Raw genomic sequence first — 14,709 nt, 5'->3', positions numbered from 1 at the left:
CTTCACCAGAAACAATAGCAGCTTTTTGGTGTAACCTTGTCTGTTACATACTTTCCCCAGCTAGACAGATGACCCAAGCATCGTGCACAAAATAAATATGTTCCATCCCCAGAACGTTGGAATGCACCTTGCTTAACATCACTTTTGACACTGGGAGGAAAAAAAAAGTCATAGAGAATTAACATATTCCCTTTGAGATTTTGATGAAAAGTATGAGACAAGCTTAGATACTCTTCGGAAGGGAAATGGTAAAGAAAACTGACCAAGCCTGCCCAGTCAGTCAACAGGTTCTCCAGGGCAGGAGTGAGGATTAAAAAGAAAAAAGGACAATTAGACAACATTGTAGCATGACCCCATCCAGTTCTGAGGCTGAGGCAGGTTTATGTTTTTCCCAATCCACTTTTATACCATTTTAATTACATGTAAACAATAAGGGAAAACAGTGTAATAAACACAAATAGTCAAGGAACAAGCAAGGCAATACGCAGTCCTGCCATCACTGTTTCTAAGGACTTATCAGCATGACCAAAATATCTTAGCCTACTTCCTTGTCCAAGCCCAAAATGAGATTCCTGCCTGAAGCCTACTTTTGTTCCACCATAAATTTAAGATTCCTGGCTGAGCTTACTTCCCTGTTCTAGCCTAAAATTAGATTCCTGCCTGTGCTTACTTCCTTGTCATGGCCCAATGTCAGATTCCTGCTTGAAGCCCATTTCCTTGTTCTTGACCAATGTCAGATTCCTAGCAAGCAGCCCCCAAAGCTCTCCACGGTAAACCTAGAATGAGTTATCAAATTCATCCAGAGATCATCACTGCAGACAGGTTTTGTTCTTAGATAGCCCTGGCCAATTCTCTCAAAGAAGAGATCTTTCTGGCTTATCTTTACCAGGTGCCTATTGATCAGTTTATCCTGAAAATTAGCAGCAGTGGAATTCTGGGGTATTTGCTGTCTTCTCATTCATTCTCTCTATTCTAGAACTCTTTTGGCTTTGTTCAATTAGTGATAATCCAGTTCTTACTTCCCAGTATATGAGTTGACAGGTGGAGCATACAGGTGATTAAGTTTCTTTGACTTTTTCTTTGATACTGTAGCTGAACATAAGCTACTCCTATTCTCTATGCTCATGGAGCAAGGAAGGGGAGTCCTGCCTGGATTAATGTAGGATTAGCAGTTGACAGTTACACTTGAGAAAATAGTTTCTAAGCACTGGCCTTCTTACACGTGCTATTTCTGAGCTAAATTATTTATAGTGTTAAGTTCTTTAAATATGTCTGCTTAACTGTTATTAAGTTTTAAGTAGTGCATTACATATAATAAAATGTAGAAACTTTTAAACAATCATTTTTTGGGTATAAATGCAAACGATCTATAGATATTTCACTGAGAATTATCAAAGATAAGCAATCATTTATTTATAAGCCAGTTACTCAGAAACAGTGGCCCGACAGGATGAAAGGAAAAATTCTACCCTAATTTTTCATAGTTATAAGCCAAATAAAGCTCTCCCAAACACATCCTATTTTAACAGATTTTAAAATGTTATGCATACAAAATTCATTAAAACCTCTCATAACAGAAGCTGACATACCTAATGGAGATTTCGGTGGTTAAAAAAAAAATGACAGCTTTTATTCAAAATTATAAAGCTCATTGAGAAAAATTGTATTTTTCTAACTTAAAGGGAATACCCAGTAATGTTTTGTTTCAATTAGATCAAACTTCTAAATGACCAGTCAAGCTTGAACTGTAAAATGCAACAAAGTAATAGCTTGGAAATGCATTAGCCACCAGGAAGAAAATAACTATTATATTTCAGATGGAAGGAAGCCCAGATAGTAACATAAAAATGTCTGAAATATAAATGCCTGACTCATTCTAATCCTGCAATGTGGCTTCGTCTTCCAGCTGTTTTTCTCCACTGAAGCTAATGAAGCAAGAAGGAAATACAGAGACCAGAGATGAACCTCAAACTGTGAGAGCCTCCTGGGAGGACCTTCTTAGAAGCTGCATTGTGGGTAAGAAGAGAGGTGAGCCTAAGCCTGAAGTGAGAAAACAGGGCAGGAAAATTGTGTAAGTTCTGTTTCATTTGACTTGACACTCGCATTGAAATAATCTAGCTGAATTTTTAATGCAGAAATCAATTGTAGGTTTACTGATAGCAGTTTCATTAGCTGGGAAGACCACAAGAAAGGATTATATATGAGCCAGACAGTAAGATTTCTTTTTCTTTTTTCTTTTTTTAAAATATTTTTTAATTGTATGTTTTATTTACTTACATTTCAAATGTTATGCCCTTCCCTGGTTTCCCCTCTGGAAATCCACTAACCCATCCTCCCTCTTCCTGCTTCTATGAGGGTGCTCCCCCACCCATCTACTCCCTCCTCCTCACCCTGGCATTCCCCTACACTGGGGCATTGAGCCTTCACAGGACCAAGGGCCTCTCTTCCCACTGATGCCTGGCAAGGCCATCCTCTGCTACATATGCAGCTAGAGCCATGGGTCCCTCCATGTATACTCTTTGGTTGGTGGTTTAGTCCCTGGGAGCTCTGGGGGTGTCTAGTTGGTTGATATTCTTGTTCTTCCTATGGGATGCAAACCCCTTCAGCTCCTTCAGTCCTTTCTCTAACTCCTCCATGGGGGACCCCATGCTCAGTCCAATGGTTGGCTGCGAGCATTCGCCTCTGTATTTGTCAGACTCTGGTAGAGACTCTCAGGAGACAGTTATATTAAGACTTCTCTTAACACTGAATCCATTCTGCCTTGCTGAAGGACCCCTGACCATAGAGAAATACATGTGTGTTGCTTATGAATTTGTGATCTTTGGTATTTTGTTATCATATTCCAAATGGAACAGGTAGTAACCAGGTGATAAGTTTATATCTCCAGTGTGCAAATTACTCAAGTAGGTGAACCAAGAATGTTTAAACAAATTTTGTAAACATACCTTATGCAAATATACAGGGAGGTAAAAGATTTCAGTATATAGAGCCATGTAGAGTTAAATTATTAGAGGTCACAGCAATAGCACATCAAATATATTTGCATTCCACATTTCCAGGTATTTTGATGTAGAAGAAAATGTTATCAGTGTGTAAGGTTAAAAATACTCAAAGAATATTTTTCCTAATAGGAACTATAGAAATGGGTCCAATCATTAAATTCCCCTCTTAATTTATCTGGGAGATTTTAGCTAGTAAGTTTATAATCTGAATACTGCCTAAAGATTTTTTTTCAAGATGTATGTGACATTTCTATGTAGCCCATTAAATTCAAAAATGATGGAATTCAAACTGAGGGGTTCTGCTCATTGCTGTAGGCAATTTTTCCTGCTTGTCTAGCCCTGTCCTATTATCTAGCCAGAGAGGTGGCTTTTCTTGTCTTCCTCAACAAATCATTCACTGGAGTGCAGGCTGATGCAGGAGAGCCAGAGCAGAAGGCTAAGCACATTCCCAAGGACCCATAAAAAAATACAAAGATGCTTTCCACCACCAATAACATTTTACTCCAGAAAATAGAAATATTCATTCCCACCTGGAGGGAAAAGGAGGCTCATACTTCTCATGAAGATAAAGACATTTATGAAATACAGAAAACTCTGAAATCTTGAGGTCTCACAAGGCCCTGTCCCAGTTTAAGAAATTACTGATGGTCAGAGAGAAGAGATTCTTTTGGTTGGCAGTGCATTTCAGCTATACGGCTTTGTTATGGCTTGAATATGCTTGGCCCAGGGAGTGGCACTATTATGAAGTGTGGCCTTATTTAAAGAAGTGTGTCTCTGTAGGGGAAGGCTTTGAGGCCCTCCTCCTAGTTGTGATAGTAGTCAATCTTCTCCTGGTTGTCTTCTGAACAAGATGTAGGACTCTCAGCTCCTCCAGGGCCAGGCCTGACTGCATGCTGCCATGTTTCACCTTGATGATAATGAACTGAACCTCTCAACCTGTAGGCCACCCCAATTAAATGTTGCCCTTTATAAGAGTTACCTTGGTCAAAGTGTCTGTTCCCAGCAATGGAAACCCTAACTAAGTCAGGCTTTTATGTGTGGTCACCCACTCTACGATAAGTTTTTAGATGCTGCTGTTGCCTTTGAGTCACTATGCTCCTGCAACTCTTCACATATGCTTCTGTAATTAGCTCCAATAAACTCATTGATTCATCAAATGCACCATGAGTGGAGCATTTTCTTGGTCTGCTTCCTCTGCTAGATCTGGGCTAGTAGACAATTGTTCAAATCCCTTCATGAAAATTCACACCATACCAATCTCTTCTGAAGTGGAACTCATACTTAAATGACTGAGACTGTCTTTCTAAATGATTGGTCAACTATTCTTTAGTTTTTATAATGATATTTTCATATAAATTACATAATATAAACCTACAATAATTAAATATCTTTTAGTTGTTGTGATAAAGAGATATATAGAATTCACCAATGAAACTATTTTCCTTGATGTTAATTTTAACCACTTTTAAGTATAGAGTCCAGAAGCATTAAAAACATCCATATAATAACAATATGAACTAACCTGTACCCCCAGAGCTCTCTGGGACTAAACCACCAAAGAAAACACATGGTGGGACTCGTATCTATCTGCATATGTAGCAGAGGATGGCCTAGTCGGCCATCAGTGGGAGGAGAGGGCCTTGGTCTTGTGAAGATTCTATGCCCCAGTATAAGGGAATGCCAGGGCCAGGAAGCAGGAGTGGATGGGTTGGGGAGCAGGGTGAGGTGGCAGGGGATACAGAATTTTTGGAGAGGAACCTAGAAAAGGGGATAGCATTTGAAATATAAAGAAAATGTCTAATTAAAAAAATCCATACTGTTGTGCACCTATTATAACCATCTGTCTTCCCCATTTCTTCATGTTCCCAAAGGGAAACTTCACACTCATTGAATGCAAACTGCCCATTCTCTCTGCTCCAATTGTCAAGATGTTGCCATTCTATTTGGAGTCATTGTCATACAATGTTTGTCATTTTTGTTTTGTTTTGTTTTGTTTTGTTTTGTTTTGTTTTGTTTTGTTTTGTTTTGTTTTGTTTCATTTGGCTACCTTCATATGACACAATGTCTTCCAGATTCATCTGTGGCCCTGTCTGTGTCAAAAGCTTATTCTTCTCAGCTTAGATAATATTTTAGTATGTGTTTGTGTTCATGTATGTGTGTGAGAATGTGTGTGTGTGTGTGTGTGTGTGTGTGTGTGTGTGTGTGTGTGTAATGATTTATCCATGCTCCCATGGACAGACATGGCTCCCACCTTTCAGTTGTTCTATTGGAATGCACTGTTATCCTAGTATTTCTTCTAGTCCAGCAGTCACTCTTTGCACAGGTATATCCAAAAGCTGAGAGCTGAGGTGATGGACCACAGAGTAATTTTATGCTTAAGGTTTTGAGGAACTTCCATAGTCTTTCCCAAAGTGAGGGGCCAAACTATTTTAATCTCCCATCAGCATCACACACACACACACACACACACACACACACACACACACACACACACAAAGGACCTGAATTAGCCAGAAAAATATTGCTTTTCCTTAAATTTTTGAAAAATGAGTCATTCTCTTGGAGAACTTTTTAAAACCTGTGCAAGTGTGGAGTTTCTTGCAAAGTAAATGGTTATTTACTCCCTTCAAACAAGGGTACCAATTAGAAGCTGTAACACAAATTCTGCAGACTTGTTATTGATTTCTGTAACTTGACTGATTGAGTGCTTGAGTCATGATTTCCAAGAATATTTTCAATTGCTTGTTACTCAGTCAGTTATTGAAAATATTTATGAAGGAGCAAATTATATAGCACAAGCAATGGCAGTCTTCAGTGGGTTTTGTGTAGTGTGAACTAATTTCATTTCCCATATTTGAGTTCGTGTATGTCCATAGCATACTCAGGGGAAGGTATTTATCTGGAAATTCAATAAGAAGTTTTAGAGCATGGGATAAATCCAAATGGGAAATAAACAATTGGAAAAACACTGAAACTGAATAGCAGAAGCCTGAGGCTAGGAGCAGTGGGTGAAATGCCATTCCAATCCAATGGTAGAAATGAAATGATAAAATGAATTGAATCAGAATCCTCAATGGATATTCCCCTTTCCAAATAACTAAAACCAAAAGAAGAGAGATTTATAGAAGACAGGGTTCATAAATCAGGAATGGATTGTTTTTCTTTCTTTCCCCACTCTCAGTAAAGAGCATTTGTAACTACAACATCCTAGTGCTGTCATGCAATTGGGCAGAGCTCACCCAGGAACACTTGGAACACTTTGATATTTATGCATCTTATGCAAATAACAATAATCACAGCTTACTTGTTTTTATTTATTTATAATTACACAATTACATCTTCATAATATGTTTTTTTGCTTTAAAATTTCTAACAGTATAGCAATAAATCTAAGAGAAAAATATGACTAGAAAATCTTTGAGAACCAATATTTTAAAATTTCATTTTTGTCATGTATTTTCATTTTTTCAGATATGTGTATATTGTTTGATGAGCCTATCTATTTTCATGTTTTCTTATTCTCCCTTTCTTGTCCCCACTGATGCATATAATTTGTTTCCTTAGATAGGTTCAGGTCTACTTCTATTTCATATATACATATATCATTTTATATAATTACTGATAAAATATAAGGACTACAAATAAGAAAATATTCAATTCTTGTCTTCCTACAATTGCTCTAATCCACCAAACTTCTACATGAAATAATTATCTCCAGTTGCACCTATTTTATTGTAAATGACATAACTCTGCTCTTCTTTGTGGCTAAAAAAATATAACCAGTTTGTGCGTACAACACATTTGTAAATATTTCATTAATTTGTGGGAAGTGGCATATTACATGCTGCTTCATGCATGTGGACATCAAAAAATGACTTGCAGGAATCAGTTTTTCCTTCTGTCACATGGGTCCCAGGGATTGAAGTCACATCTTCAAGCTTATCAACAAACACTTTTACCTGATGAGACATATTACTATCCTCTATACCACAAATTCCTTATCCATTTTTCTGTTGATAGACAATTAGCTTGGTTCCACAATGTGTCTGTTGTGAGCAGTGTGGCCATAAACATTGAAACCCAAGTACCTCTGTGATATGTTGACTTAAGAATCATTGAGTAAATACTTAGGACTGGTCATGGATGGGTAGTATGGCAACACTATTGTTTGTTTTGTTTTAATCTGCATACATTTCCATAAAATTTTAATAGAAATTTTGGCATGTAAAAAAGACTCTTACACCACAACATAAAACAAAACAAAACAAAACAAACAAACAAACAAAATCCTGCCTCTATGATTATACACAATCCTAGAGGCCAAATATTTGCTTTTAGCTCTAATCAAGTATGGCCAACATGGTAATGAATGACTATTCTGTCTATTCACTAGGAAGTCAACTTCATAAAAAAGGGTATAATATATAAAGATACAACTAGCATCGTGTAATATAGCTATAAAATCAGACCTACAAGGTAAATGTAATGACAAAAAGTAAAATATATCCAGTATCTACCCACTGTATGTGTAGATATATTTGGACAGACATGTACTATACAGAAACTTCCAAAAAAGAATTTATCCTCTCCATATTTATAGAGACACTGAGTAGTGAATGCCAAGGACCACCCTTGGCTTGGAGTCATTAACATTAACAGGAAGAACATTCTTCATAGAATGTGAAAATATGTACATTATACAAATAAGTCTTGTGCCCACAGTGACCATTAACACTTGTGGAGGGCCATACCTGCTAGCCCTGCCCCAGGGGCAGGAACCAAGTCATTCTATGCCCACCAAGGTCATGCCAGACACAGCAGTTGTACATGTAACACTGACTTATTGTAGAATGTATACAGACAAGATCATCTCAAGGTCCGAGGGAGGGTTACAGTCTAACTTGGGAGTCCACTTTGCTCAAGCTTCCTTCACTAGGAAACTCTAATTTAGGAGTCTAACTTAATAGACAATATGTGCTTTGCATTAATGTGCAAAGCTACCTTATTTCATAAGGATAAAAATAGTATATTTTCCTTCAGGTAAACCCAATTAGCTATCCTGATAATCACTGTAATCAACAAGTGATTCTAGAATGAACTACTGGTGACAACGGACCTGTTCAATCCCCTTCACTGAAGATTAGTAGTTATTCCTCTTAAGATCATGTGTGCACAGTGAATTTATGTGTTTACATGAGTTTCAGCAGATTATCTATATCCATACCACAATATGGGTAATGCTTATGAAATAACTTTTGTGAGGCATTCACCAGAGAAGACTGCTCAGTTACTGACTTAAGCCAATAAAAAGTTTTTATTAGCTGTCAGGTGACTAGACTGGGTGGGGTGGTTTGAATAAAGTTGGCCCCCATAGATTCATATGTTTGAATGCTTGGCACTATTAGGATGTGTGTCCTTATTGGAGGAAGTATATCACTTGGGCTTTTGAGGTCTCCTATGCTCACACTCTGGCCTGTGAGGATGACTATTATAACCTCCTGGCTTCCTGTGGAAGATAAGTCTCTTCCTGGCTGCCTTGGGATCAAGATGTAGAACTCTCATCTCCTTCTCCAGCACAAAGTAGGCCTGGAAGATGCCGTGCTTCACCCCGTGATGATAATGGACTAAACCTATGAAACTGTAAGCCAGTTCCTCTTAAAGGTTTTTTTGTTTTGTTTTGTTTTGTTTTATAGGAAAGTTGCCATGGTCATTGCTCTTCACAGCAAGACACTGGATATTTGGAATCCCAGTGTAGCCTGATCCTTTTCTCAGGGTGAGCTTTTAAGCACAAAAACTAAGTTCTTGATTAACATGCTTCAGTTAACAAAAAGTTAGCCAGAAGCAGAACTAACGAAGCTAAAAAGGAAGATTAGTACATTTTGAGAATTTCCAAGAACTATATGGACTTTGATGGATTAAGTCTTTGTTTTACTTTTGGCAGGTGCTGATGTCGACATACTGAGTTTTACAGCCTGAATGGTACTTCCACCATGGAGTCAGTTGTGCTAAAGTCTGGGTTCTGTTATAATAACTGAACAATTTTCTTGTTTTCTAGAGAGATTTTATGGGTTCGGAAGAGGTTTGGTTTATAACTTTATTCTTCTATCACAACCCTGGCTGGAAGCATAACAGCATCCTCCAATGCCAAGGGGGAAGAGATTATCAAAACTGCAAGTAGGAGGCTGGTTTCTAGCTGTCATAAAACCATTCTGTTGGATAGAATCTTTGAAATATAAGTAACCTGTCCTTTCTAGCATGCTCTGTAATTGTTTGCCTCATATTGTTTGCATAGTCACTAGAATAGGCATGACTTTTTAAAAAAGCTGTGAGTCTTGTACAACCTCCAGTTCTGTAAGATGTAGTATTTTTGGATCAAAGACACCCTTAGAAAAGGTGCTACTATATCCTTGACAAACGTACAATCAGAACACCTGGCCATTTGTGAAGTAGAAGTTATCATCTATATGCCATAGAGAGTAGAAATTGGGTTAATTTTAGTCAGTACCTAAGGCTTGATGTGAGGAGAGATTACCATGGTAACGGGTAATGGAATGGGTCAAAAAATGAGGCAACCTTTTAATCAGAATCCAAAAGAAATAAAGGAGGGTAAGGAATAAGGAAAATGAAAAGGAGACTTTATTAAGATAAATCTAGAATTTTATTCCCAAATGAAAGGAAGCAATAATTGTCATTAAAGAAAAGAGACAATGAAGCCTTGAAGTCAGCAGTATATGAAGACAGAGGAGTTCTGGGGCAGGAATTACCAGCATGATGAAGCAGACCTAAAGAGAAGACTTGGTCGTCTCTGGACACTGCCAGCTCCCCTGCTTGACTGTCATTTCTATACACTGAGTTATCTGTGGAGTGCTGTGGGTAAAGTTGCTTGCATAATGGCACATGGATCTCAAATGATAACCCACTTCCCGGTTACCCCTCCCCATCCCACATCCACCCTCTCATCCCTCCCTTTTGTCTCTATGAGAGTGTTCCCCATTCCACTCAACCTCTCCCATCCTACCACTCCAGCATCCCCCTATGCTGGGGCATCAAACTTCCTCAGAACTAAGGGCCTCCCATCCCATTGATTGAAGATAAAGCCATCCTAGGCTACATATGTATCTGGAGCCATGTATACTTCTTGGCTGGTGGTCTAGTCCTTGGGAGCATTAGGTGGTCCAGCCAGCTGACATTGTTCTTCCTATGGGATTCCCCTCTGCTCTTCCAGTCCTTCTGCCAGGTCCCCCATCAGGGACTCTGAGCTCAGTCAGATAGTTGGCTGCAAATATCCATATCTGCATTTGATCAATTTCTGGCAGAACCTCCCAGGAACCCCGCCACACCAGGTTCGTCTCAGCAAGTGCCTCTTGGCAGCAGCAATAGTGTTGGGGTTTGGTGTCTGAAGACAGGATGGATCACTGGGTGTGGTGGTTCCCAAATGGTCCTTCCTTCAGTCTCTGCTCCATTTTTGTCCATCTTTCCTTTGCACAGGAACCTTTTTGTGTTAAAATCTTTGAGATGGGTGGGTGGCCCCATCCTTTGACTGGAGGTCATGCCTATCTACTGGAGGTGGCCTCTGGCTATTGGACTTTCTTACTTCCATTGGATGTGCCTTTCTCCTTGATCATCTGTCTCCACCTCCTTAGGCATGAAAGGTAGGTGACATTCCGGAAAGATGGGAGAATATTCAATTTTTGCAGGGACAGGAAAATTTTCTGTAGGGCTGTGGCCAAGCTGCTGGCATACATAGTGGAGTCTCTGGCTGAACATGCTGAATCTTCAGAGTGGAGAACAATCCATCAGGCATCTCTGTTGAGTACTGAAAACGTCAGCCCTTTCCAAATGAACTGTATCATAGAATGAAGCCAGAAACTCCACACCTTTTCCTAGTGTCTGTTGGTATGAAAATGTGACAAAATGACCAGAAATTGTGTTATATCTCTAAATGACATTCTGTCCCATGTCTGTAACATCATAACTGAATGTTTGTGTGACTCCAGATTCCATATTTCCTCTGGAGAAGACAGAGGACATAAAAAAGACATGAGAAATTTAAGAATTACTCTTATGTAAATGCAGATGAGAATTTTCTGAGTACCTTCAAAGCTAGGGCTTTGGTTCCTAACAAACTGGAAGAGAAGTCCACAATGACATAGTCTGTACTGCACTCAGGGATGCTAGGATGACCTAATAAGAATAAATAAGGATAGAAACCAGAGAGTCATCGTGGGCACAATATGCTACAGTGTAGCCCTATGAGTATCCTCAAGAATTCAGCGTGCATTAAAGTATGCACATGTACCAGAAGTGGTTCTAGAGGAGCAGAAGTATAAAGAAGAATCTTTTAAGAATCTGGAATCACCTTAGTAATGTGCTAGTATTTTCTAATTCACCAACACCATCAACTACTCCAACCTCTCCAGGATACTCTCTCTCTCTCTTGGGAGCTTGTAGAATATTGAAGGCCCGAGGTGGAAACTGGATTTCAAACTTAAAGAAGCTAATGCCTTTGATTATCTTGATCCATCAATTGCAACTGGTAATGAATTAGGTGACCCAGTGTACAAATTTTCTATAATTTGGGGGAAAAATCAGAAAATAATTTTGCTGGCTTGTTTGCTCTTAGTATCTCTGGAAAAATTGATGAAGGAAAAGAATGAGCTGTATGATGAAATTGAAAGGCTCCAGATGCAAATAAACAATCTAAAGGTTTCTAAGTGTGCCCTTGAAGAGAATCTTCTCTCCAGCAGCCATAGAGCTTGAGTTACAGAAAATCAAACTGAAGACCTCATTATAAGATTGGCTGAATTACAGTGAAAATTCAAGCCTCTGTCTCAGGGGGTGTCAGCTGTTAAAGTAAGGGCAATAGTTGACAAAGAATGGGATTCTATAACTTGGGATTGGGATGTGTGGGTGGATCCTGTTGATACTGAGAACCCGGAACCTTCAGGTTCTGAAGGGCTTACCTCACCTGAGGAAGTAGTACCCTCAGCCCCCCAACCCCTTGAAATAATGCCTTTTTCACATGAAGAAATTAATCCCTCAGAGTCTGATAAGCCAGCGGTGATTTTCTCTGAAGAAAATGCTGAGCAAGACAATACTGATATCCATCAAGGCCCACCAATAGTTTCTTCTAGACCTGTATCCAGACTCAAGGCAAAACAGGCCCCTAGAGGGGAGGTAGAAAGTGTAGTCCATGAGGAAATGTGCTACACTACTAAGGAGCTTAATGAGTTTGCTAATTCGTTCAAGCAAAAGTCTGGGGAATATGTGTAGGAATGGATTTTAAGGGTGTGGTATAATGGTGGAAGGAACATAACACTAGATCAGGCTGAGCTTATTGATATGGGCCCTCTGAGTGGAGATTCTATTTTTAATATGGAAGCTCACACAGTTAAGTAAAATGTGATAGAAGTTTTTTTGGAAGGTTGGCTGAAGCATTTATCAAGAGATGGCCTACTGAAAAGAAATTGGAGGTGCCTGATATCCCTTGGCTTAGTGTTGAGGAAGGGATTTTAAGGCTCAGAGAAATTGCAATGCTATAATGGAAAAGTTGTGTAAAACCTAATGGAAAGGCTGAGAAGATATGCCCTTCATGAATCCTATAAGACACAAACTGGTGAGAGGGGCACCAGCACATTTGAAGAGGTTGTTCTTGTCCTTTTCCTTGTGCCATACCTTAGGGTTGGAGATGCTGCTGCTCAATTGGATGAATTAAATGCAATGGGTTTAATTGTGTTCCAAGGTAGCAAGGGCCAGGTAGAAGCATTGTATTGCCACAGGCAAGGTGATCATAGTTATTATAATGGACACAGTAGACAAAACAACGTTTATAATGACCTAGCCTGTAATGGTCAGCACAGGAGAGGTGAAATTTATAACGGCATGACTCGTAAGGACCTTTGGTACTGGCTAATAAATCATGGTGTTTTCAGGTATGAAGTAGATAGGAAGCCTATTGCATATCTGTTTGATCTGTATAAGCAGAAAAATTCTCAAATGAAAGGAAGGCTACATTGGATCATGGCAAAAGGTGATCTTGGCCAGTGAATTAATTTCCAGACTTGAGCCAGTTTGCAGACCCAGGACCCCTTGAATGAAGGGGTGGCCAGGTTCCCCTGAGGAAGGATCTTGATAAGACACCTAAAAGTTTTGCTGTTCGCCTTTCTCCATTTTTCCCCAGAGGGGCCTATGGCCTTTTACAAGGGTAACTGTACAGTGGGGAAAAGGAAATAATCAGACTTTGCGGGGCCTATTGGATACTGGTTCTGAATTTACGCTGATCCCAGGAGAAAACTAGAAACATTGTGGCTCTCCAGTTAAAGTAGGGGCTTATGGAGGACAGGTGATTAGTGGGTTTTTTGACTGATGTCTGACTCACAGTAGATCCAGTAGATCTCTGAACACATCCTGTGGTCATTTCCCCAGTTCCAGGATGTATAAGTGGGGTACATATACTTAGAAATTGGCAGAATTCTCACATTGGTTCCCTTCACTTCCCACAAAGAGCCAGTGGCCATGTATGTAGCCCATAACAGAGTTCTCCATGCTAATGAGGTACCTAGAGGCCATGAGAGTTTAGCCAATAAGCTTCTCTTCTCAGACATTTCTTCCTGTAAAAGGTATTTGATCTCTGGTCCACCCTTAGGAGGTGGTATACACCCACTTTTCACAACAAACACTCAATAAACAGTTTGGAACCAAAGAGTGTCTCTCCCATTAAGAACCACAGTGGGGAGCATGAAGAAACTCACTGTCTACAGAGCTGCACCACCTAAGTCTCCTGCAGAAGACCCCTCTGTTACTGGACTCGGTGTCACAGCAGAGCTAAGCCGGAGATCCCCTCCCCACAGCCCCCCAGCCCACAGGACCCCTTCATTCTGGACACCACACAGTTTCCAGCAGCAACTGGACACCTGTAAATCAGGTAAACTCAACTTCAGCCTCAGTTTCTAGCTCGGTCTGAGGCCCCCAACCTAGGCTACATTCTCGCACCTCTTGAGCAGTGCCTTAGCGCTTTCCACAAGTCCAATACCCAGTGATGGCATAGGATAAATACAGTCTAGTGTTCAGCATTTCTTCTGTACAGGTGAGTTCCCACACCCCTGAGGCGAGATGGAATGGAGCAGACCGCCCCCATTTCCCCCGCCCAGGCTGCATTCCCACACCCCAGCAGTGAGGCAGAAAGCGAGACCACAGACCACCTGCTTTTTCTGATGTCCAGTGAAAGGCTAGATGCCAAAGGTTCTGAGCATGATGGTTTAAAATTATGAAGCTAAAGGAATAGATGTTGGCAAGAGTAAGGCGGTAGTATGAAGAGGGTGCAAGCTTCCAGCTGGATGAGTGGGCACACCACTGCCGTTGCTACTTGCAGGATTCAGAGAAAGAGTCTGTGCAGAGGTAGCACTTTGATCAGAGCGAAAGCTTAAGACTAGCTAAAAGTAGAGAAAAAAGAGAAAATCAGAAACCAGACAAGATGGCATACACAGTATCAGACATAAAGAACGACTGAAGACTACTGAACCGCTGAGGGAATATATAGGAATGATACATTTTTCAAAATCTCTGGGATCCTTTCTCAGAAGCTCAGTCCCTGGCTCCTCAAGATTTAGTGCTGCTAAAGACCTGGTGGCTACAGTATTGGAGAAGAGGTTTAGGATGGCAGGACCTAAAGTATGTGGAATAGGATTCCTCTCTCAGCAAAATGTCC

At 40.0% G+C, this 14,709-nt stretch overlaps 1 pseudogene and 1 further gene; both read right to left on the bottom strand.

Moving 5' to 3' along the window:
* The window catches only part of Tcrb (T cell receptor beta chain), a 667,076-nt gene that overhangs the window by 480,490 nt on the left and 171,877 nt on the right, over positions 1-14,709 (bottom strand).
* On the bottom strand, positions 10,728-11,011 carry Trbv6 (T cell receptor beta variable 6; annotated as a pseudogene). Its single transcript is given in 1 exon segment — positions 10,728-11,011. A coding segment is annotated over 1 exon segment (284 nt).

Source organism: Mus musculus, chromosome 6, assembly GCF_000001635.26.
Source record: "Mus musculus strain C57BL/6J chromosome 6, GRCm38.p6 C57BL/6J".
Taxonomy (NCBI): domain Eukaryota; kingdom Metazoa; phylum Chordata; class Mammalia; order Rodentia; family Muridae; genus Mus; species Mus musculus.
The sequence above is the reverse complement of the archived record's forward strand: the minus strand, read 5'-3'. Positions and strand labels throughout refer to the sequence as shown.